Source organism: Gouania willdenowi, chromosome 10 (genome assembly GCF_900634775.1).
Source record: "Gouania willdenowi chromosome 10, fGouWil2.1, whole genome shotgun sequence".
NCBI classification, from domain to species: Eukaryota; Metazoa; Chordata; class Actinopteri; order Blenniiformes; family Gobiesocidae; genus Gouania; species Gouania willdenowi.
In genome coordinates this window covers 5860838-5886874 of record NC_041053.1, presented here as the reverse complement: position 1 = coordinate 5886874, position 26037 = coordinate 5860838, and the positions used below count along the sequence as shown (strand labels likewise).

At 39.1% G+C, this 26037-nt stretch overlaps 1 protein-coding gene across 2 annotated transcripts in view; it reads right to left on the bottom strand.

Moving 5' to 3' along the window:
* The window catches only part of ccdc88b (coiled-coil domain containing 88B), a 119079-nt gene that overhangs the window by 44986 nt on the left and 48056 nt on the right, over positions 1 to 26037 (bottom strand). For both annotated transcript variants that reach the window (XM_028458722.1, XM_028458723.1), the window contains 7 exons: positions 25395 to 25735; positions 20797 to 20956; positions 17257 to 17607; positions 14040 to 14201; positions 12054 to 12331; positions 11769 to 11912; positions 1085 to 1271 (listed from right to left, as the gene is read on the bottom strand). In XM_028458722.1, the coding sequence (XP_028314523.1) occupies positions 1085 to 1271; positions 11769 to 11912; positions 12054 to 12331; positions 14040 to 14201; positions 17257 to 17607; positions 20797 to 20956; positions 25395 to 25735 (1623 nt within the window). The remainder of the gene's footprint in view (positions 1 to 1084; positions 1272 to 11768; positions 11913 to 12053; positions 12332 to 14039; positions 14202 to 17256; positions 17608 to 20796; positions 20957 to 25394; positions 25736 to 26037) is intronic.

The window sequence follows — 26037 nt, the reverse complement described above, 5'->3', positions numbered from 1 at the left end:
AAAAGGCTTGTTAACATATAACAAATGCTATATGCGATGTCTGTTGCACAAAATGAAAAGTTATTTTTATTCTGTATTATTACAGTAAACATCATTAAAGACATCTTTTTTGTTGAGGAGTTTTTACAACCGTTTAACTGCTTGGATAATTAGTCTGGACAAAGACTGAGGCAGTGACATCGGTTGTTTAAGACAACATATCAAAATGTTATATGGCATTTTTTCCATTACTTAAGTTAAAAAGGTATTCTTATTTTTGCACAGATCATGTTTATTTGTGGAATACATCAATGGGTCAAATCACCTTAACTCATTCAATGCCAGCCATTTTCAGAATTTCTACCTCCCTCAGTGCCTGCTGTTTTAGAGCTATCTGACTGATTTTTAAAGACCCACAGAATATTTTGTACTATGACAATCTGAAATCATGAAAGATTGAACCCTCTACTTTCATCAGAAATAATAATTTTGTTTCTAGCTTGTTTCATTCTTCTATAATCCGCAGTTGAATGGAGGCAAGTTTCACACAAATCACCAGTTTGTGACAAAAAGCTGAAAAAAAACTGTCTGAAAAAATCTATTAGTGACTTTGAAAGATTTTCTTTTTTTTTTGGCTTTAGTGACACCTCAACATTGGTTTCCTTCAATAAAACTACAAAAACAATATTGAGACCAGGCTTTTGATGGCAACATAACTATTATTTTGCTATCTGGGTCAGAGTTGAATTGGTTTGCTTACTGTATTTTAGCATCTCTCCAAGTCTCTCCCCCGTCAGTCTCCCCACACACAACTTGCTCCTCATCCCAGACATGCTGAGTGTCAACGCTTGCCCTGTTTTTTTTAGACAATGTGGGTAAAGTGCCTTGCCCAATGACACAATGACAATGACTTGGATAGAGCGGGATTCGAACCCCCAACCCTTCCCTCTTTTTGGATGACCTATTTTCCTACTGAGCCAAGGTCGCCCTTATATATTAATAATATCGGAAATTTAGTGTTGGATTATATCAGCCTAAAGCTAATATCATACATATCATGATGAGAGGTGTGGCTATCTCCAGTAGGTGCAGGTTGGATTCCTACCTGGTACTGGCTGGTGAGCCGGGCGCTGTTTACGTCCAAGTTCTGGTTGGTTTCCCTCAGAGTACTGAGCTCCCCTTCCAACCGAGTTTTCTCCAGCTGGAACCCACTTAGTTCCACTCTCAGCACTGACCCCTGGGCCAGTAGCTCTGCCTGGGACACACACCACTCCTTCTGCTGGGCCTGCAATCTGCAACAACAGTCAAAAATGAGCTATTTAATACGAGTCTACACAGACACAACCTGCAACTGTCAAAAAAATGACGAAATGTAATTATTCATGCATGGCAACACGATTTCCCCATTATTTTCGTGCTGCAGGGAAGTATTTCACTTTGTACCGCTTGAGCATTGCATTAGTTCAGGCAGGCATGGAAGTCAAGCTACCCCAGCCCCATCAACTGACAGTAGCTGTTAACAACTGACAGCATCCATTGGTCAGAGTTAGTCACGGCGCTGTATTTAAACAACTGCAACACGCCTACTTCCACACACTTTGTTTGGAAACGCCTCGTAATCCACCCCCACCCCAGCTCCTCCTCCTCTTCTGTCTAATTAAACAGCGTCACCTGGTTTCCAAGCGGTGTGCCCATACCTGTCAAGTATCCCGTTTTGGCCGGGAAACTCCCGTATTTTACCCCTCTTTCCCACCATCTTCCTGTATTATTATTTTCCCGTAAATATCCCGTATTTTAATGTAATAATTATTAAAAGATGCCTCACTAAACTGAACGGCATTACAAGCCTCGCGAGAACTGCCTCCTAAAATAGCCTGATTGGGGAGATTAGTGCCGACAGCGGCAAAAAACCCAGAAACAACTCAGAACAGAGATGATGAATGAAGACATTCCGGCGAAAAAACTAAGAACTCGTGTAAATACGTTGTGAAATGTGACAGAGAGTTTATCTTCATAAAGACCATCAGGATGTGACACAGTTACACGTTCTGTTAGATTAATAACTGAGATTTTAACGTCTACCACAGAGGAAGGAACGACGCAAGTCACCATGAAAAATCAGCCAATCACAAGCTCCACAAATATAAACTGCTAAGAATGTAGTCTGTAACAAATGTGTCTAATAAGTCATTAGTGAATACCAGAGAACCACATGAGTGAGCATGAAAAATTATATGAAAATATGTAATGAAAATAAAATGTTAATATCTAACTATCTATCTAAGACAAGCAATGTGAAATTAACAGTAAATATGCAATGTGTTGACTTGTATATAAATTGTAAGTATATTAAATAAACACATGTGCTTCATATACACATTTATGTTTTTATTTAGGCTGTTTTATAATTCTGGAATTAGGGCTGGGCGATATATTGAGATTCAAGATGTATCGAGTTTTCTATTTTGGCGATATAGAAAACTATAATATTTCATATATATATATATATATATATATATATATATATATATATATATATATATATATATATAATAGCTTATTATGTATCAAAACACTAGTTTTGGGAGTCGCTGCTTTTACTTCTCAGAACAACATGTAAAGCTCAGTTAGATGATTAATGAGTGTCACATATTGTGCAGCTGTTTGTTAATAAATGTCCCTGTGTAGCATTTAGCATCAGCAAATTTAACCCAGAATTGTCTTTCTGGTCAGACTTTATTTAATAAAATTATCTAGATTTATATCATATATCACCATTTTGAGAAAATATATTGAGATATGAGTTTTGGTCCATATCACCAGCCCTAGTAGGAATGTTCACAGCATTTTAATGTTAATAAAGGTCAACCAACCAGATTATAATCACATAATTGTATTTAGTAAGTGGTAGATAAGTGAGTATTTTAGATTTATTGTACATCCATATTAAAATATAAGGGATACTGTAGCTTGGTTGGGCAGGTGGGACGGCTGGTAGTGGGCGCCAGAAAATTTCCCTTATTTTCAAATCCAAAACCTAACAGGTATGGGTGTGCCGTGAGGCAAGTATTTTGTGTTTGTATTTTTATTTCTATTTATTTTGATCTCCATTAGCTGTAATAAATACAGCTACTCTTCCTGGAGTCAATCCAGCATGCTGCTTATTAAACAATATTTACACCAGTTTTCATAGCACCACAAAGTGATAAAATTTATTTTTTTATTACAACCCCCACACACTCACACGCACACACAAACACAAAGTTAGTATATGAGAAGATGCCTTTTCAAAAAGATTTTAAATTGGTATTTACTGTTTGCATTAATAATGTCACTTGGAAAAGTGTTCCAACCAGACATTGTTCTATACATTACAGTACTTTTTCCATTGTTTGTTCTCACTTTAGGTAGTTTAAATCTGCCCTCCGTAACATGTCTGGTTTCATAATGATGGACATTTGAGCTCAAATATAACTCTTGGTAAAAAAACATTTGGCAGATTAGTTGTAATTATAATTCTAGTCAATTTCATTAAAAATCTGCATGGAGTTGCTCTGTTTTGGACCATCTGTAGAGCTTTTATATGCGTTACAGTAGCACATGACCAAATTTCTGAGCAGTAGTCTAACTGCGACAATACAAGTGTTTTTCTAACATCTGCAGTCATACTGGGTGATAACGTGACAACATCTAACCATTGAGAGGCCTTTCCCCATTCTACACGCTACTATACTAATATGTTTAGACCAAGATAGTTCGTTGTCAGTATCAACACCAAGAAGTCTGGTCTCTCACACCTGCTCAACGCTTACATCAATTTGGGTTCATTCCACACCATGTGTTTTGCCAACATTTAGAACAAGCTTATTATTTCTGACCCACTCCAATACTGATTTTAATTCTTCCATTAAAACTATTTGAAGTTCTTGAACCGTGCTTTGTGATGAATAAATAGTCAAGTCATCATTATCCTTGCTCTTATTGCCTTTCGTAAAACTAGTGGCAAGTCATTTGTGTACATAGAGAACATGAGTGGTCCTAGGCAGCTTCCTTGTGGCATACCACAGCTAACTGCTTTTACATCTGAGAAGCTTCCATTAAAAAAAAAATAACGTGGCATGATTCTGGGTACCTCCAGAGAGGTGTTTAAGTACCCCTAGGGGTTCACGTACCCCAGTATGGGAACCACTGGCGCAGAATAAATACAGGGTTGGACTGTCCATCTGGCATACCGGGCATCGTCCCGGAGACAGTTTGTCTCCTGTTTTATAAATAATTCTTAAGCCACAGTCATGCTGCTGGACTGAACCCATAACAATGTATTTTTTTTAGCAGAAGATCATGATCTATAAGATCAAAAGCTGAGCTGAAATCCAACAATACAGCTCTTGTTAAACTTGTATTGTCTAAAGCTATCAACCATTCATTTGTCATCTGAGCCATAGCAGTAGCAGCCGAGTGAACTGCTCTGTACGTATGTTGGAAATCTGTTTAGAATGTTGTCAGAAAAATATTTTTTTATTTTGTTCAAACACAATCTTCTCCATGGTTTTGCTCAGGACAGGTAAGAGACTGCTTGGCCACAGATGGAACATTTGCATTTTTTTTAGTAAAGGCACAATTTTCACTCTTTTATAACAAGATTCAATCATTTTGAATCAATATTATCAACACCAGACGGTTTCTCTTTACATTCTAAAATTATTTTTTCTATCTGGACACCCAGAATTACAGTTATTTTCTACCATAATATTGTTCCTTATTAAACCTTCTGCTTTTGTTTTAGTTCACCTCTTAGTTTATCAATTTTATTACAACAATACTTGTTTAAGTGATTTGTTATGTCCAATGGTTTTGTAATAAAATTACCCCCTCATTCAAGAAGTAATGGAGTAGTTTTGGCATTTCTTCCCAACATAGTATTTAGGATACCTGGTTTTCCTCCCCATTGCTATTAGGTTATGATCACTACAGCCTACTGGGACTGATATAGTTGCAGTGCAAAGATCACCAGAGTTTGTAAATATATGGTCAAAGTAGATGTTTTAGTTCCATCAGTTCTACAGCATCACAAGTTGTGTTAGACCACATGCCTCAGTAATAGAGTGAAGTTTGTACCTTGAAGGACACTGCAGTGAATTCCAATCTACAGTATATTTAGGTCTCCCATAATATAGAATTCATTTTGACATTCACATACATTGTCTATCATGGCATAGAATAATATTTATATATATATATAATATAATTCATCCAAGTAAGCAGAATTTGCATTGGGTGGACGGTAACAACAGCAAACCAATAACAGCTTTAAATGTGGAATATGGACTTCAAGCCATAATGCTTCAATATTCGGTACTGTTAAATCTATTCTTATTTTTACTGGAACATGCCCCTCTATATAGATAGCAACTCGCACCACCACTTGCATTTCTGTCTTTCCTGTATATGCTGTACCCTTGTACATATAATGCTGTACCTTTGTACATATGAGGAGTCTTCAAATGTAAAATCCAGATGAGTCTCAGTAGTTCCTAGTAAATGTAAATTACCCTCTAACAGAATATTTGAGATGTCAATTACCTTATTTCTAAGACTACGGACATTTAAATGTGCCAGTTTTAGTCCCTTCTTAGGTAGCTTTGCAAAAGTCACCTTTCTCAATTATTGTTAATTTTTGTATTATAATGCAATTTATCATTTTGAACCATTGTAATCTCTACCTTTACATTTATGGTAACTAAGTCATAACTTAAAATATTACATAATAGAAACTCCATCATTATAATAGAATTCAATACGTTGAGTTCATTTCATAACACAATCATCCCCCAGTCACTGTCATCTGTCCTCCTACAGTGTTCTGCACATACGGTCATGTGACACTCATTCAATCAGCAGTGTTTTCAACTTTGTCACATGACTGGCAGTGTGGAACTAAAACATTAGTTCTTGTAGTCGCCAGTGTCTGGGAACTTTGGGGTAGCTGACAATGTGACTGCTTATGTTACATTGATCATTGATCAGAGCAACTTGAGCCCCGTCGTGACTCTCGAGGAACTCCTCCAACTTCACAGGATCCTGGAATAACTCGTGATCATGGCCATTGGACACTTTAGTAGTGGCGCTTGCAGTGCTCGCCAACAAGTTTGCATTAGCCTCCCTGAGCGCCTTTGTATGTTCTTTGAGCGATGAGAAATCATCTTGAAGTGAATCCAAGCATTACTGCAAACGTGCAAATCCTTCGTTTGATTTTGCCTCAGCCTTAACAAAGTTTTTCTCGAGTGCAGTTTCAATACCCACAGTTAAGGTTTTTCAGACACCATGATCTCACTCTTGATGGCAAGTGGTGGAATTCTTTTAATTACACGCGGCATATACAATGTCCAAGAGCCACCCCAAGCAGTCTTAATGTAAATGTTTTACCACAGGTTGTTTAAGTTAGCAAATCCAGTAAAAACACAGTAAAAACACATGAACCTGAACATTCATCTTTTTTTTTTTTTTTTTTTTGGGGGGGGGGGGGTCCGAGAGTGCCATGGGATTTTGTGACAACCATACATTAATATTTAGGGCCCTATAAAATTCACGTTAACGAAATCGAAACCAAAAACTATCGTCCGTTTTTTGTGTAGAGCAGTAGCAAAAATTTACAGTGTGCCAATTGAAAAAATCATGAAACAATTTGTTGAAATTTAAGATATTTTTTAGATCAAAATGCATGGGATCTCCTGAAAATGTGTTGAAATGATGTGGAATCACCCATTTGTATGTTTGATTTTAACTTTATTCATCTTGGCAAGTCATTGAGAAGAAGTTCTTGTTTGCAATGACAGTGGATTCAAATGCGTTACCTTCTGGTTAAAACCTGTATACGGTTTTTTCTCTCTTCTTCCAGATATTTAATTGAACAGTAGTATAATTTCAGTGAGGTTTATTCAAAAGCAAAGTTTTCTAGTCTAAGTAGAAAAACGTCTGAGTTTCTCCATGTTTTTCTGTTCTCTGCATCTCTATCCATGTCTCTATACCTCTGTGTCTGCATCTATCTGTATATGTTCACTACTTGGCCGCCACCTCCTCCTGATGACATGCTCCTTACCATGTCATCAAGTAAGGCCAACCGCTACTGGTGTCAGCACGCTGTGGTCTTTCTGTAAGTCTTTCAGTAGGATGGGATGTTCTCTTTGGTTCAGATCCAAGAGTGTTCCAGGCAGGTCTCACACCTATTAGCCTCTCATCATGAACACAATCGTCCTTGGGTCAGATAGCTCTTTCTGAGCCAATTTGTAAAGAGCTCACTTCATGCTTCTCATTGCTTCGAATGAGCTGCACAGTTGTTTCTAATCCACAACAGTTACCTCCTCTGCTTCTAGTCTTCACACTATCGTCTCCAGGTCAATAAGCCTCTGGACAATGTTGCAATGTTTCATCTTGTTCTCAAATGACAGGTAACCCTCAGAGTTTGCCAATCCAGGTCATGTCAGGACCAAATTTGTAAGGTTTTCCCAATCCGGGTCACGAGTTAAAAAAACCTCAAGATTCGGTCGCGGCACCAAAATTGTAAGGTTTTCTCTACCTTCTTCTGGATCTGTAATTGAACAGCTCCAAGGACAGATGACAAGAGTAATATAATTTCAATGAAGTTCATTCATAAGCAAAATTTAGATGACTAAGCCTAGGATAGAGGAAGACGTCTGTGTTCCTCCATGTCTGTGTCTCTTTGCGTTCTCTCTGCATCTCTATCGGTGTCTCTATACCTCTGTGTCTGCGTCTATCTGAACATCTTCATGAATTGGCCCCCACCTTCATACACAAAGGTGTCAGGTACAAGCATGATTTAGCATCAGAAGGAAGTAACAACTAACTCTGTGACCTTCAGGTCATGTGAACATTTGTGTGCAAACCAAACGTGGGGTTTCAGAAAAATACAGAAATAAATTTTTTACCCACTTCATTAAAAGAGCTGCTCTTAGGGTAAAAGAGACAATCACTGAACAGTGCTCAGCTCTTTTCCAGCTTTCCTTTTACCATATTTTGACCACTGCAAAATCCATGTGGGAAAGATTGGGGAACATTAGGGCTTTTCTCCACACAACCTTCAGGATATTTAAAGAAATTTAAAATGATTCCTAGTGCGTCCAGTCTCCAATATCATCCGACGAGCAGCAAAAAGGGGCATTTTAGATTGTAAGCGGGTAGACCCCCTTCAAAAACAGAAACCTAGTGGTTAAGGACGCTGGGCTTATAATCAAAGGATTGCTGGTTCAAATTTCACCCGGGCCATCACTATGGGATGCTGAGCAAGTCCCTCAACCCTTAACTGCTCCCCAGGCGCAGCAATATGGCTGCCCACTGCTCCTCAGGGATGGGTTAAATGCAGAGGATACATTTCATATATGTAATTACATATTTGACAAATAAAGGCAAAAGCCCCAATTTCATTTAATTAAATCTTATTCACTTCAGAATTGTAACTTAACGTCTGGTCTTGATTGGTATTTCATCCGACCAGCAGCAAAAAAGGTTAGGATTAGGTTTACTTCTACTTGACTTTGACGGAAGTCAAGTAGCGGAAATTACGTTTTTTTAAACCCTTTCTGATTGGTTGGTGGAAAGCTACCGAAACCCCCACTAAAGCAGTTTTGTAGCCCATCTGAAACGCCCCACAGCTGGCCCGACCCTGCTCCCAGTCTCAGCAGTTATGCACATTGTAAGAGGTCACGATTATTCAGCTCAAAAATCCTGCCATGTTTTTACCATCAGGGGGTCATAGCAGAGTGAATGTCTGACAGAGAAAAAAGATGAAAGTCAGATTTTTGCAAAGATTTGAATTGTTCAAGGCTCTGGTCTTGAACTTTTGGTTTCCGGATCGTGTTCAGAAGTGTATTTGAAGATCTTTATGTGTGGGAATAGAAATTTAATAATTACAGGTTTCTTTTGTGGGGTCTTCATCATTATGTAAAAAAAAAAAGCATGAAATTATATTTTCATGCAGGGCTCATGAAGAGTCTTTTATTCAAGAAAATTCTGAACACTAGAAAAGCAGTAAAATATAAAAGTGAGTGTGAAATCTTTCTTCATCTGTACTGCTTTCTAAAGATCAGGGGCTGTGGGTGTTGGAGGCTTTTTCAGCCTCCAGAGAGTGAAAGCTGGACAGGTCACAGCACATAGTGACTGGGTTTAGAGACAGCCCACACATCTCATACTGACAATGTATGTTTAAAATACCCTGGTCATAGTGATCAACCCTCCTACACATGTGTTGGCAAATATTTATTAAGCCCTTTTCGTCTTCAGTGTTTTTGTGATAAACATCACAATTATATTTATAGAAAAAAATAACTGTTGAGCCTTTTTTGGACACAATTCTGCAACACTAAAAAGACAAACAAAGCCCCTTCACATTAAAACACCTTAGAATATAAGAGGGAACTCAATAAAGAATGTATTACCTGTAAATATTAGGGATACACCCACATATATTATTGAGTAATGAGATCTGCAATCATCAGCCCTGATGGTCATGAGTTCTCTTGCATTTTATTTTATTTTTACATTTAAAATATGTATTGAACTGTTGATACATTTTTAGTAAGGTGAATTATACAGTTTTAGGAATGTTTTTATGCTGTTTTAGAATGTGACATTTTTTACTGTACTAATGTTGATAGATTTTGTTTTTAATGTGACTTTTAACAGCTGACCAGGGACAGCAGATGAAAAAAAGCCATTAGGCTGACTCTGGTACATTTACTGTAATGTTGATTAAGGTACATTGTCCCTGTCAAATAAAAAAAATGTAAAAAATAAACTCCAATTATTAAAAAAAATAGATGTTCTTGGACTGAGAAGACCGGACTACATTTAGCATTCAGACTATTTAGCTGTGACAGAGTGTTGCTATCCACCACATGTTACGGTAGCAGTAGCAGGGACTTCTGTCCAACTAAAGTTCTCTGAAAGGATCCCATAAAGAGCAGCAAATACAAGCGAATCCATATAAATATTGATTTTAATGATGGCCGTTAATAAATCACTGATGTTGGTGCCTATGTGTGTATGGGTATCCTAACAGGTATAGTTGGTAATGTTGGAGAGTTAGCAAGATTTGATAGTAGCGCCTCATCTAAGCTCCTCCCCCTCCGATCAGTGCTCCGTTCAAAGCCACGCCCACACAACCCTGAACAGGTACGAGTGAAACTGGGCAAAGCAAAGCCAACTCAGCCAATTCAGCATGCAATGATGAGTGTGCACGTGAGGATGGAATGTGCAAGACCAAACATGGAGGCATCTGATTGGTTCTTTCCACTCTGATCGAATGGCAGGGACTGGTCAGAGTTTTTAACAGAATGCTACAGAGGTCTGATTATTTTTATTAATTTTTCAGAATACATAATGCACTGACTAGGGCTGTCACTTTAACACGTTATTTACGATTAATTCATTGTGAGAAAAAATAACACGCAAACAAAAAAATAACTCCTTTAATTGCTTTTTTTTTTTAAGCTTTTCTCATTTGGAGTTCCCATAGTATACTGTACCCATAATACTGATGCACAGACTACAGTACAAGAAGTGAAACTACCAAAGTTCTCAGCTCGTTCATTTTGGCTTATAAAAACACATGCCTCGTTGTGTGTAAATGGAGCAAAAAAGAGTCCTGATCTTTTTTTTCATTTGTGTTTTCTATTATTTAGAAATTGACATCAGTATACATCAATATTTATCCCTGATGGTCAAAACTAAAGGTGGCAGCATCCCTTGGGAATAGACTCAAATACAGTGGAATGTAAATATCTCCGCCTGCATCTGTTCAAGTATAATAAAAACAATAAATGACTTTATAAAGACACTGTTATATATCAATCTTCTGAGCTGCCACAATAATGTAATTTAAAAGAAAATACCTCAAGCTGAGGGAATTTCTCAGCTATTTTAGGTGAGATTAAAAAATAGATTAATTGAACCATTTCTTTTTTTTTTAATCTCTTGATAGCAATTTTCTATTAAATGAAATGAAAATTAAACAATTGCATAAATTACAATACATGAAGTGTTTCATGTTGAAACCTCAACATCTCATACTTTTTTTTATTTACGACCAGCTTCATTATTATCTTACCCTCTAATTAAAGTGAAACAGTGAAAATGTAGTATTATAGAAATGCTTTTCTAACTGGTAGCCCTTCAGACTATACAGTACCTATGAAGTAGCTCACAGAAAGGTTGGTGACCACTGGTCTATAGCTTTCCTACCCTGTGTCCCTTTCTGTATCAATACTACCAACATGGGGGTTATGGCTAATTAGCAGGCTATGGTATATCATCATTATTTATCAATAATAATAAAATAAATGAGACTATAACGTCAATGAGACTATAATGAGCTCAATATAATAAGAAGCTGTCAAAGATATTGGACCTTCAGATGCTTTGGACCTCTAACTGTCCTCTGATGGGATGAGGACATTAATAAACACCAGCACATTAATTCTGTCCTTTTATACATTCTCCTTCACGTAGAGAAGTGGCACAAATACTGATCTTAGATTCTTTTTTACCCTTTGATTTCTATGCACAGAGCCCCAGCTCCCCTTTAATCAGGAGCAAAAATGCATTCCCTGCATTATGGAGCACATTTCCATTCAAAGTGATTCCTGTGTTGCTCGCTGTGCTTTACACTCAGGCTTTCTTTCTGCTGCTCCCTGTGCTGAGGTGAATATGGGCAGTGTGACAGCATGATCTGATCTCATAAAGCTGAAGCTGATGAAGCTGTCTGGGTTTGTTACCTCTCGTTGTCTTCCCTCAGCCTCTCCAGCTCTCGCTCTCTCTCCAGCATCCTCTGGGCGTCTGCGTCCATCTTCTCCCTCTCTAATCTCATCTGTTGCTCCCTTTCCTCCACCTGGGTTTTACCATCAAGCAGTTCCTTATACCTAGAGATTGTAAAAAAAAGCAATGTTCACGCCAATAACAACAACAAAACACACATAGGATGTAAAAGACACCAGTGCATAGGTGTGGGTGTTTCAACAAGAATGAATCACAAAACTCCAAAGTGTAATCTGTGGCAGCACCTGGCCTCCAGCTCCCGGTGCTGCCCCTCCAGGCTGCGGTTATTACTCCTCAGTTTGGAGTGTTTCTCCAGAAGCTCCTCCAGCTCCACCTCCTGCCTCTGGTTCAGCGCCCTCAACCGCTCGTTGTCCCGCCTCAGGACCTCTTTCCTGGTAGATAACTCCTCCCGTTCCCACAGCATCACCTTCGCCTCAGCCTCCAGGGCAGCGCAGCGAGCCTCGCTCTCACTGCAGCGCGCCATCACCCCTGCATGCTGGGAGCTCAGAGAGGCCTGCTCTACCTACGGATGCATTAAAAGAAAATATCAAGCAATCAATAGTGTCACCCTATGTTGTTACAAAACAGCAATAAAAGGCCATCATTGTTCTAAACAGCTATTCTATTGAGTATGATGTTAAAGCTAGTATTGTATCATCCACCAAGGATGACGGGAGATTCTAACCTACCAGCAACAAATGATTCAAAGCATAAGCTAGCATGTAGCTAACAATAACAATGACAGTTTGTTAGACACTGATGGAAAACAAAGAATATTTAGTAAATAGTGCTGCCCAACAACAACAACAAAAGTAGTGTAGGGCATTTTCAGGGGCCAAATATAAAGTAGTTTGATCTTAAGTGGTCTGCAGGTTTTAGGCGGGGAAATGATTAACTGAATCACTATTGTGCTTGAATTTGCACTGCATTGTGTCAACAAATATATCCAAGCAATAAGTGACAGATATCTGTCTCGGTAGGATTTTCACTCTCAATTAATTTGATTTTGTGACCAATTTTTATGTAATTTGGGAAATTTTCAAGAAATATGCAGTATTTTGGAAAATTGAGAGTTATTTTCACAATTTGAGATGAAAAATGACTGCCATCCTGTGATGTACACATGGGGGAAATGTGAGCCCTGCTAATATTGTGGGGTTTAATTGGATTTGTGTGTTATTTTGGAGATATCAAAACTGAATTATTTGGTCATTGGAGCATCTAAAAGGCCAGATTTGGCCTCCAGGCCTTGAGTTTGACACGTGGTGTAAGGGAAAAAACTGAAAATGTATTTAGTCAGTAATTTAAATCCAACTAGAATTTTTGCATTTCCTGAAGAAATGCAAGTGAGGATGCATGTGCTGGCCCCCGTCGCACTACATTAGCATAGCAGTAACCTAGCAATAGCCTTAACGTTGTAATAACTTATAGCAACAATTGCTAAAACCAGTTTATATACTAGTATAAGTAAATTCCCAGTATGAGCTGAAAGTGAACAAACAGCTGAAGCATTAGTTGAAAAGTTAGTTGAAAAGTTTAAAAAAGATTGAAAACGGTTAAAAAAAAAAAGATTGAAAACGGTTAAAAAAAAAAAAGGTTGAAAAAGGTTAAAAAAAGGTTGAAAAAGTTTGAAAAGGTTGAAAAAGTTTGAAAAGGTTGAAAAGTTTGAAAAGTTTGAAAAAGTTTGTAAAGTTTGAAAAAGTTGGAAGAAGATTGAAAAAGTTGAAAAGGTTGAAAAAGTTGAAACATTTGGAATATTTTTAAAAGGTTGAAAAATGTTGAAAAGTTTGAAAAAATTTGATGAACCTAGCGTTAGCATTTACATTTAGCCTTAATGCGCTAGCATTAGCATTGTGCTAGCATTAGCATTGCGCTAACATTAGCATTGTGCTAGCATTGCGCTAATGTTAGCGCAATGCTAATGCTAGCACAATGCAAATGTGCATTGATGGGCAAGACACTTAATATTTAGATACTGTAATTAGAGGGCTACACGTTTGATTTCAGCTCTTACAGCTTTGTTATTAGTTTTCTAATGTTTCTCTATGAGGGTAAAGCTACTTCTGGTTTATTACTAGGTTGTGATAAAAATGCTACATCACTCTGAAATTTACAATTAGGTATAATACATAGATTTGTTGTCCGTGTGTGGTCAATGTTAACAAGTATATGCCCAATCAAATCATTGAATGAACATCTCGTCACAATTCCTTGGAGTGGGAAGGACAGACCTGCAGCTGAGTGTTGAGTGTTTGCAGTTGGGTGCACGAGTCCTGCAGGCTGATGGAGTTTCGCCGCAGCGCTTCCAGCTGCTCCTTAAGGTGCTCACACTCGTCCTGGGACTGAGACAAGCGCGTCAGCAGAGCTTCCTGTGCTGAAACACCCACTGCGTTCTGAGGAAGTGAGAAATACAGCGTTAAATATTTCAGAGCAGCTGAGCATCCACAGTCACGTACAGCAACAGAGGCTCAGCTAACTTAGATATCACACGTCTCTGAAAAAAAATACATCAATATTTGATCCTGCTCAGAATCTCAAGCTGACCTTTTAAAGTGATCTCCATCAACTTTACGTGACATTTCTCTGAATCTATAAATGTAGAGATGAAATTCCTTCTGTGCCTGACATGAATACATTACAGAAGCTCATTTATCTTTTTCCACCTTCTGAGTCTTACTCATCATCACTTTGATTTTATTGTAAGCATTATCAATATTAACATTTGTTTTTTTCACAATTTTTGTAGTTTATTATATTAATTCCGTTGTACGTGTAACTCCTCCTACAGTTTTCCTTTATTTAAACGATGAGGGTTGGGGTGACAAACTCAATCTGCGAGGGGTTAAAACAATTAGTTTATTCCAAGTTACGGGCCAATCAGGGTGTATATATAGTTATTTGTTTATCAACAAATAATATTATTTATCTGTGACGCATCATGTGGAAACCATGAACAAGTTGGCCAGGGAATGTTTTGAGTTATTTACAGATTCCGAAAGTGTGGTTTCTAAGCTTTCCAATGATGTCATACACATAGAAATCAAAGAATATTTAAAGTAGTTATGGCTGTTTGAATGTCTCCAAATTACATAAAGGAAAATATTTTGAAGGTTTTCTCACCTCCAGAGTAGCCAGCTAAGGGGCAGTAACAATATCTGTGCATTTAGATTAATTTCTATTACCTAACTCCCAGGCAATGGTTGTCATAGCTGTTTTAACAGCAACTAATAGCTTTGCCTTCAGTTTAGCATTCAGAACCTCATTTTTAGAAGCCAAACTTTGCTCGTTTTGGTTCCATCGCATGAGCTGATGTTTTCTCCTCTTGTTTATATCAATGCGTGGCAACGGTAGGAAAACAAAGCATTACGACTGGAATGGACTATTTCTGTGGTGAGAAAAGAAATAAAGAGCAGAAGACAGTGATGTGTGTGACTGCAAGCACAGCTTCCCAGTGAGTACCTCAAACAGCTACGATAGAAACACACACTCCTGAAGCAGCGATTGTGTGACTCAATGTTTACGTTGCCATGTGTTTTACTTCAACGTTAGAAGGAAACAAATAGTTGATGGCCAAAGACTAGAAAATGTAGACATGCTAATATCTATCTATAATGCAAAAAAGGTCTGTGTGTGTGCGTGTGTGTGTGTGTGTGTGTGTGTTTGTGGAGCAAATGACATGGTGTCTGTTCCACCTCAAACTTTGTCAACGGCTTCCAAATACCCTGGGTTTGTGCATCGTTATTTTGGAGTAATTTGGTCATTTAAAAATGTTTATTTAAATTTTTTTTTCAATGCACAAAAAAACAACTGAATGATACAATAATAAACATAATGACGTAAAACAAAAAACTAAACAATATTTATACAAAAAGTACACAAAACAACAACAGGAATGCACAAAATTATACAAAAAGGCTCCAAAAACACATAAAATGACTGCAAAAGACATATATTACAGAAAAATACACCAAGCAACAATAAAAATATGAAAATGACTCCAGAATCACTACAATGGCAACAAAAAACAATAATTATATTGACCATAATTGACAACTCTTCTTAAGCTCCTCCCACTATATGAATACATACTTCTGACGGGCACTGTACAAGTTGTTAAAAAGAAGACATCCATATTTTAAATGTGAGTTATGTAGACTGTTCCAGTTTAAAAGGAAACCATGTTATGCAAAGTTCATGCACAGATAGGAATATTTTATTGAAGAATGTCACTATGGAGACTTGATTTGGTTTTAATTTTAGACTAATTACCTGCTTTACAATCTTTTTTTTAGCTTAATGTTAGTCTATATTTCCTGTGTTTTTCAGTTGGTTTTCAGCATTTTTGATGGTCTGTTGTTGGTCCATGTTCAGTCTAATATAGGTCTGTATTTAGTCTGTTTTTAGTGTCTTTTACAGTTTATTTTTGGTGTGTCTTTAGTCTATTCTTTGTCTGATTTATGGCCCTTTTTAGTCTTTTGTTAGTCCATTTTTTGACCAATGTTAGTGTGTTTTTTGGTCACCTGTTTGACTTAAAACAGAATAAAAATAAAGTGATAGTCTAAAAACCTAGATTTTTAGTCTGTTGGTTTTCTTTTTTTTTTTTTTTTGTCTAATGGTGTTCCATTTTTTGTCTGTTTTTTGTCTGTTTTAACTATGACAGTTTTTGCACTTTGAATGGAAAAATATTGTTTTATTTATTTTACTGTTTATTTTATATTAACTTGAGTTGAAAAGGTTATGCCAAGACTATTTGCACATTAAAAAAACCAATTTTTTAGTATAGATCTACACCTAGATTATTAATGTTCAGGATGTTTGGATAGCTGGCATTATTTTCATTTACTGACAATAGACAATATCAGACTGAACAGCACACAAACACAAAAGAAGTAGAAAAAGCAATCAAGCAAGCAAACACAGAACCTCCTATAGTGTTAGATGTTTCTAACACTATAGGAGACACTAACTTAAAGCATTCACATTAAACCAACATTCAGACAAGTTTTCCGAGGCATACATTAGAGAAATGCGATAAAGCCCAAGGCAAACTGCATCTAATTACCTCAAAGCTAATGTAAAACTTTAAATCCTGACTGTGCTGACACTAGATAACCGACCTGGGTTGATTCACCCCTCACAACTTGATGTGAGAGTTTATGTGAGAGCAGCAGAGGAGATAAGGAAGATTAACAGCAGCCGAGGTGACATTTGAAAACTGATGAGCAGAGATAAAGCAGTAGTTCTGGAAATAAAGTGCTGCACTCGGGGATGCGGCCGACTGTGAGCTGGTTGCCGCTGAACATCCCTCGGGCAAGACTTTCAACGTATTATAGATCATCTTCCTCTCACAGAAGTCTGCACTGAATCCCACAGATTGCATGAAAATGACACTCAAACACCCACACATGCACACACACAAATCATTAGATTAACTTCAGTGGCACCAACCTCCTTCTTCAGTTCAATCAGCCTCTCCCTCAGCCCTGTGTCTGTGTCTGTGTCTGTGTCTGTCTGTGCTGTGGTGTAACCAGGGGTCAGTGGGAGCTCATGGCTGTCCTCAGCCTGAGGCCTTCCATGCACACGTGACCATTCTGGCTCTACACTTTCCCAGCTTTTATCCAGCTCCAGAGGAAAGCCGTTTGTCTTCAGGTGCTGTGAGAGCAGCTCTATTCTCTCCTTAGACTGGACGAGAGAGTCGGTCGCAGAGTTTAGCTCAGCCTCCGCTTTTTGAAGCTTCTGACTCAGACGTTCCACCTCAGCAGTCAGTTTATGGGAACGTCTCTGCTCACTGGACAAATCCTAAAAGAAAGAGGAAGATGAGGTCTGACAGAAATGTGTCTGATAGCAGATGTTTCACAGAAAGAAAGTGATCGGGACACATAAGGCTGAGATTATGCTGTCAATATTATGACATGATACCTGTCATTAGCAGGAAAAAGTGTTGTTCATTATCCTAACCCAGTGTTTATGAGGTACATGATGACACTACAGGGGGTACAGGGGGTAGAGAGAGAGAGAGAGAGAGAGAGGAAAATGAACAAATAAAGTGTCAGTCTTGGTCCCACCCCAGGCATGACATGACTAGAAATGATAAAAAACTATTCAGAAAAACATTGTTTCATTGTGGTTGGGACCCTTATGTGGGGTCGCCTGAAATTTATGAAAAAGGTAAGAAGATTTTTGAATTTTTTTAAAAATTATTATAATTTTTCTTTAAAAATAAAACAACAGACAATCTAAGACAACTGTATCCCTGCCAGATATAAAAATTAGGTCATAATCCAAAAACGGTTGGGAACCACTGCACTAAATACTGTTTATTTCCACTTATATTTACAAAATTAGATTCTTTAAAATTGTGATCATTCATTCATTCCATCATTATGATCTAAGCAAAATATTGTAGTCAGACAAAGGGGGTACTTGAAAAAATGTTTGAGAACCACTGCCCTAACCCTTCGTTACCCTAACCCTAACCCTATCTAACCCCAATAGATCCCTCCACCTAACCAAAAAATGCCAACATAGCTCAAAAGGTGTCACCATGTAGCGAAAGGTCAGTCTAGCAAAAAGTGTCATAATAATGACAGCGTAATGTCAGCCTTATGTGTAAAACTTCAAATAAAGTGTTCCCAAGTGATCAATGTATTGCAGGGGCCACCAACCTTTCTGAAACCATGAGCTACTTCAAAGTTACTGAATAATCCGTAGGACTACCAGTTTGATACACAGATGTATTACTACATTTTCTCACGTCCATTTTAATTAGAGGGAAACATAATCTACTTAAAAAGCTAAGAAATACTTTAGTTTCAACATGCAACACTTTATTTTTCTTTAATTTATGCCATTGTCTAATTTTCAAATCACCACTTTCATAGGGAATCCTCACGTTCCTATTTTACTAACCATTAACTGCTCTTTTACCAACCCAAACATGTTCTTACAATGCAAGAATTATGTAAGATTTTATTAAACTTCACTTTCTTATTTGATTTAATAAATTTTGTATTTTATTGTTATTTTTTAGAACAAAACATCACAATCTAAACACCACATCTGCAGCATCTTTAATGAAATCCTATCTGCGATACTTGAACACATTAGTCTGAGCAATGTTTCAGTGAAAATAAACATTTAAAGGTGGTTAATTACATTTTTTTTTAAACTTATCAGGTCCAAATTAAAGCCTCTGATTAGATCTGGGATCTGAATTTATCTTTGTGAGCTTGAATCCAATACTGCAGCAGTAGAGCTGGCAATCACTTCAGTCAACAATTCCATTCTTCCAAACAATCCCATGTAAGCAACTGTAACTGGGAAGAAAATGGGATTTAATTATCGGTTTATCTGTTTTGAGGAAATGAAAAAATGATTTGGTTTGCTATCACCGTGTGTAGCCATTTGAAGTTTCATAATTTAAATATAAAGTATACCAATAATTAAAGCTGCTGGACAGGACATTGTTTCATCAGATAAAGACATGGGCTGTGTTGTACATGTCATACTAACGTAATACTCATACTAAGACTGACGTCATAATGAGTATGTATGAGTATGTAGAGTTCACATTAGATAGTATGGAAAGATTGAGTATGTGAGAAATATCTGGATGTATAATATGTCGGGACATTTTTTAACAATGCACTGTGGGCACACTAGTCACACTCAACCGCCCCATGATGCATTGCAAGCAGAATGTAAAATCATCCTGGGTCCGGTGTCACGGACTGAGTTTACCTCCGTACTGAGATTGTAACCTAACCCGAACCCAAATCCTAACCCTAACCCCAACCTAACCCAATAAACAAATAAAGCACATGTCCGTTTACTTTGCAAAACAAAAGCATCTCGTCAGTTGTTAACAGCAGTGCCGTTTACTAGAGAGTTACAACAATGGAAGTTTGAAAAGCTTCACCGTCAAGTGATTCATGTAGACTCAAATAGGTCCTGGAAGTTATTGGCGGGCAATTCAAATCCATTGATTCTGAGAGACATAACTGGGATTTTCTGTAATTTGTCGTCAATAATTGCATTGATTTACAATTTATATATATATATACAGTATATATATATATATATATATATATATGTATATATATATATATATATATATATATATATATATATATATATATATATATATAATAATCCACTAATGTGCTTTAATGCACACGTTAATGGGTTTAGATACGCTGGTAATAATAACAATAATATCCAATATGATTATTTAAACATCTTAGAGTGCTAAACTGCATCACAAACTGTCTACTCTGCTCTAGCTCCATTGCTTCTATAGCTGCAATAGTCAACTGCTCACATCCTGGAACTATTGTGAGGCTCCATGAACCGCCATTGTTGTAAACAAGCCGATGGGGCTGGGCGAGCTTGACTTCCGTGCCTGCCTGAACTAACGCGATGCTCAATTATATAGTACAGTATGTACTCACTGAGTGTGTAGTGTATAGTAGTATGTTAGTATAAGATTTTAAACACAGCCTACGTCAGTCTTTACAGTCTCATGATGCATACTTAGATAAGCACATGTTTTAAGGAAACTCTGCCTAAATGCTGCATCGTCTAACTCAATGACTGAACGGGCAATTTAATTTATTGTACTCCCACCACTAAACCTTTTTGTTTCTATTTTAGACGTGTCTAATTGAATACTCACATTTGGCTTCTGCCTATCAATACAAAGTAATACTGTGTTTTGCTCTGTTTCTTTTCCCCCTGCTGGGTTCCTGGGGCTTCTTTTCATCTTTCAATTTGTGAGCAGCGTCTTTATTTTCTATGTTAACAAAATGAATTAACAGTGCAACACAGAAACATGTTAAAAAAGGAAAAATCTAAATAGAATGCCAGAGGAATACGTCTAAATGTGAGTGTAAAAGAGTCCCTCCTGCTGAGTGGGTTTGGTTACAAAAGTGAGATTAGGTGAACTTCTCATTAGTGTGGCTACGAACACACACACACACACACACAAACCTGGGATAGTGAGCTGATCTGTGCCTGGACTTGTGCGTGTTGCTCCTCCAGCTGCTGTTTGCTTTCCTTCATGCTGCTTAATTGAGTGCTGAGCTCTTTCTCCTGGTCCTGCAGCTGAGAGCACTGTTCTTTGGACTCACACAACTGCTGACACATACGTCTACACACACACACACACACACACACACACACACACACACACACACAGGTTGAATAAATATTGATAATCAGCTCACGTTAAAACTTTACTTAAAGTGTTATACATAAAGGCTGACATTACACTGTCATTATGACACAACACCTGTCATTAGCATGAATAAGGTGTCATGAAGGCTGTCATTTAGTGTCCTTCGTTACCCTAACCCCCAAGGTTAGAGTCAATTAAAATTGTAATTGCGTAATTGGTAATTAATTACAATGATGGCATATTTGTAATTGTAATTTTAAAAATCTGTTGCTGTCATATTTGTAATAAAACTGTAATTGAGTTCAGATGATTTACTTTGTAATTGTAATTGCCATGAAAATTCTCTAAAAATTGTCATTTATAATTTAATGCAAAACTGGGGAACCATATTACAGTTCTAAGTACAGTTCTACACATATTTAGTTAACAATATCAAAATATGTTCCATATGAAGCTTTCCCACATTTTACCAGGTAGAAAAAATACACAAAAAAGGCTCAGAAGCCCACACCAAAAATATTAAAACCTATATTTTCATTGATTAAAAAGCCTAACAAGGTAAGCAATACAGTAGATAGGAAATAAATTAGATGATAGATATTTGTTTTTTTAGTGTATTTTACAGCTTTTATTAGGTTATTTATTTCAGGCTCAGTAATTGTGAATAATTATAATTTAATTTCAGTAATTGAGAACAAAATTGTAATTCACTTTCTGAGGACAAAAATTATTGTAATTGAATTGTGATTGGAAAAAGTTCAGGTCACTGTAAGTGTAATTGAACATGGGTAATTGAAAACGTATTTGTAACTGAAAAATGTAATTGACCTCAACCCTGCAAACCCCTAATGGTACGTTCACACCAAATGTGTTTCGGGCGTAAAAATTGTGCCTCACGCCCGTAGTTGGACGCTTGTGCTCATTGAATCAGTACGCTGGTCACCAGCGTCAAAGAAGCTCTGGACGCGCGGCCAACCAAGTTGGGAAGGAAGCAGTGGTTCATACAATGGATGATATTGTGGCGATCAGTTATGTTCATAATTCACCCAGTGACTGTGAAGTGGTGAAAAACATTATTGTGTTGAGAAGGCGGTGTCTCCGGGCGGATGTATTTTGGTGTGACTCAGTGTGTGCGCTGTGATGTTAGAGGGCTTTGGAGTGTGGTGAGTGGAGAATAAATTTGGCGTTCCTTGCTGAACACGCCGCCTCGGACTCTCGTTCATCGGCTCTACATAGAGAGTGGCTTGGCTTAATGTGCGCCTCGGCGCCATTTCTATTCCAGCAGAAGATCGCCTTTCCATCTGTCTCTGCATCTGGTTAGTGTTTTTTTCTCTCATTATTCTGAATACGTTACGGATGGGGAACGCTCCTTATTTATTTTTTTTTTTTACATGTCTGCACATGCTGTCAAAGGTCAACACTACAAGAAGTGCAATATTTTTTAGACAGCAATGCATTTTATTTTTTATTTTTTTGTTATTGCAATTAAATAAATTGCATTATTTTATTGCATAATTGTGACCACTACCAGCTCTCCCTAAGGAAGGGTAAGAAACACTTTATTAAAGGGAGAATATAAAAAGAGAGGGCAGTGTTACACCTAGGTGAGGGGGTGGGGGGAGGTGGAGGGGGAAGAGAGCAGGGAGGAGCGATTCAAGGTAGAGAAATGGAAGGGTGGGGAGGAGTTGATTACTGTAAAGTGAGATGTGAAGTTGTAGGCGTGAGGCTTAACTATAATGGTGGTGGCTGTGGGCAGAGGGAAGGAGTGAGTGGTAATAACTGAAACAGGTATTTGGGACGTGTATAAAGTTAAACCCACTACAAGTTTTATCCCACAGTCCAAGGCATGCTAGTGCATCGTAGACTGATGTATGTGCAAGATACTGCCACTGTAAACCCAAGCGCTGCCCCGGTCTCAAAGACGCAGCCAGAATAGCAGAAAGAGCGGGGGCCAGGGAGCCCAGGCAACCCCCCCCCCGGCCGAACAGCCCCCCCAGACGCCTCCAAGACACCAAGCCGAGAGGCAGCCACCGCCCCCCACATACACATCCGAGAAAGCACCTAGAAGCCGAGGAACCAGCGCACTCCGCCACCGCCCCAACCCCCCAGGTCACCATTTTTTGACAACGCCAGCGTGATGCGCCTCAGTTATGGCTAAAAGTCCCCCCGCCGCCCCACCCACCCCCAGGGGCCCAGCCAGACAGCCACACCGTCAGACAGCCAGAGAGGCACTTCCCTATCCCCTGTATGAATGTGTTTGTTTAGTAAATATATGAGGTGCAACCTTTGTGTATATAAGTGTATGTGGTCCAAATAGACCCAGAGGGTGGAAGTGGTAGTCGCACCCTCCGGGGGGTGGTGTGTTGAGGTGCGATTAAAATTGGAGGGATTGGTAGGGCAATTTGAGGTGGCAATGCTGCCCCCACGCCACTACTCAGTAGCACAGGCGGCGGCACCCTCCACCCTCAGCCCCACCATTCAGCCCCCCAAGGGTTGGCTATGGGTGTGTGGTGCACCAAGTGAGTGAGCCAGACCAGCTGGAAGTGAAGTGAGGTGTTCATTTTAGGAGGCCTGTCTGGTGCGTGCCCGGTCCGTCCACATGGCGGGCCACCGGAGAGGGTAGATGGCGCAGACGGGCACGCGGCACAGCGGACCCCAGGGACGCGCCAAGCAGCATGGCCGGAGACCCACCCCGCGGCACCCCCCAGACCACGCCAAAGGCAGCGCGGCGCCACACCGAACGGCAGCCAGTTCCCGGGCGGACGGCAGGAGAACGCGCCCCAAGACGCCCCAACCTAAAGACCCACCCCCGGTACAGCGCCCACGGGGCCCGGCGCACCCAACCAGCAGACCAACCACCCCCGACGCGGATACGCCAGGGCAAGAACCACAGGCCGCGCCCCCACACTCCTGATTGGTCGACACGACGCGAAATGCCCCAAAAGTTCAACAGTCCCAACTCCAGCGTCGGCCACGTTGGAGGTGTCGGACACACGTCTAAAGCGTCCGCCGCACGAAAAGCTTCAAAACGCGCCGCACAGGAGGCATGGGATGCGCAGCGGGATCTCTAACGCTACCTAGTCGAGCGTCCACCATATATTGTCTATGTACACCTGATGCAGTTGACGCATTGGTGTGAACGTGCCATAACACTAACCCCTAACCCTACCCAACCCCACTAGATCCTGCCACCTAACCCAAAAATGCCAACATAGCTCCAAAGGTTTCATTAATTAGCAAACGACACTTAACTCATTCAGTGCCAGCCTTTTTCAGATTTTCTACCCCCTCAGTGCCAGCCGTTTTTGAGCATTTTGACTGATTTTAAAGACCCACAGAATATTTTGTACTATGACTATCTGAAATCATGAAAGATTGAACCCTCTACTTTCATCAAAAAAAAAAAATTTGTTTCTAGCTTGTTTCATTCTTCTATAATCTGCAGTTCAATAGAGGCAAGTTTCACACAAATCACCAGTTTGTGACAAAAAGCTGAAAAAAACTCTGAAAAAATCTATTAGTGACTTTGAAGGATTTTGAAAGATTGAAGTCTCAACTTTCATCAAAAAAAAAAAGAATTTGTTTCTGGCTCGTTTCATTCTTTTGTAATCAGCCGTTGAATAGAGCAAGTCTTCAAATCTTCAGTTTCAGTTTCAGAGCAAAAAGCTGACAAAAAAGCCTTTTTCTCAAAAAACCCTGTCAGTGACTTTAAAGCTTTTTTTTTTTTGCTTTAGTGACAACTCTAACATCTGAACAGTGTTTCCTTACAAAAACAAAACACAAAAAAAAACACTGAGATCGGGCTTTTGATGGCCAAATTATTATTATTTATCTATCTGGGTCAGAGTTGAATGAATTTCTTACTGTATTTTGGCGTTCCTCCAACTTTCTCTTGCGTCAGTCTGCACACACGCAACTTCCTCTTCCTCCCGTAATGCAGAGTGTCACTACGTTCCCCATTTTTTTTATGGTTTTATCTCACCATCGCCACACTCTCCATGAGTTTCACACATGCTCTGGTTGAGTGTGCACTGCTGTGCGCTGCTGGAAACGTCAACTCTGTATGTAGCGCCATTTTCTGTCTCATAAACGCCTTTCCTTCTCTCCCTCGTAGCTCTGCTGAGCATGGATGATCTCTCATCCAAAGGTGTGCTGCTACCTCCTACATGTCACCTATTATTTTGCTATCTGGCTCACAGGCTGGGGGTATTTTGTATTTGAAATGATGAGTTATCTCGTCAATGGCACTGAGTGAGTTAATGACAGCATAATGTCAGCCTTATTTATAAAACTTCAAGGAAAGTGTTACCGATTTGACTTTTTGGATAAGTTCACGTTGTGGCCCATCAGCTTCCTCTGATGAATGTAATGTGATTAATATGGTTAAGTGTGTGTAATGGAGTTGACGTACCTGTGTTCAGCATCCAGAGTCCTTGTTCTCTGATTGCTGTGCTCCAGAGCCAGGGTGGTGCTCTCCAGCTGCTGCCTCAGCCTGGCTGCTTCCCTCTCTCTCTGCCTGCCCTCCTTACGCTGGCCGTCCAGCTCACACTGACACACCTCCTTCTCCTGCTCCAGCCGCGTGGCCTCCAGGATGGCCTGGTCACGCGCCCTGGACAAGGATTGGGTCTCTAGGTTGGCCTCGCGGAGCTCTGCCTCCAGCTCTTCCTCGCGGCGGCGTGAGGTCTCCAAACTGCGGCCCTGACGCTCCACCTCTGCTCTGAGAGTCTGTGTGGTGAGCTCCAGCTGGTCACTCTGACAAAGATGTAGGATAGATCATTAGTGAGGAAGCAGGAGTGGACAGCTGGTTAAGCTAGAGTGGAGCTGCTCCAGGTTTTACCTTCAAGTCATTGCAAACAAATGACAAACCATTCAACCTTTCACATGGCCAGCTAATACGTTCAACCCATTTCAACCTTTTTCAACTTTATTGCTAATATTAAGCTATTGCTGGGTTAATGCTTAGCTAATGCTGGGTTAACGCTATTGCTTGATTAATGCTAGGTAATGCTAATTCCAGCTAATGTTAATGTTATTTGTTAATTATGTAAAGTGAC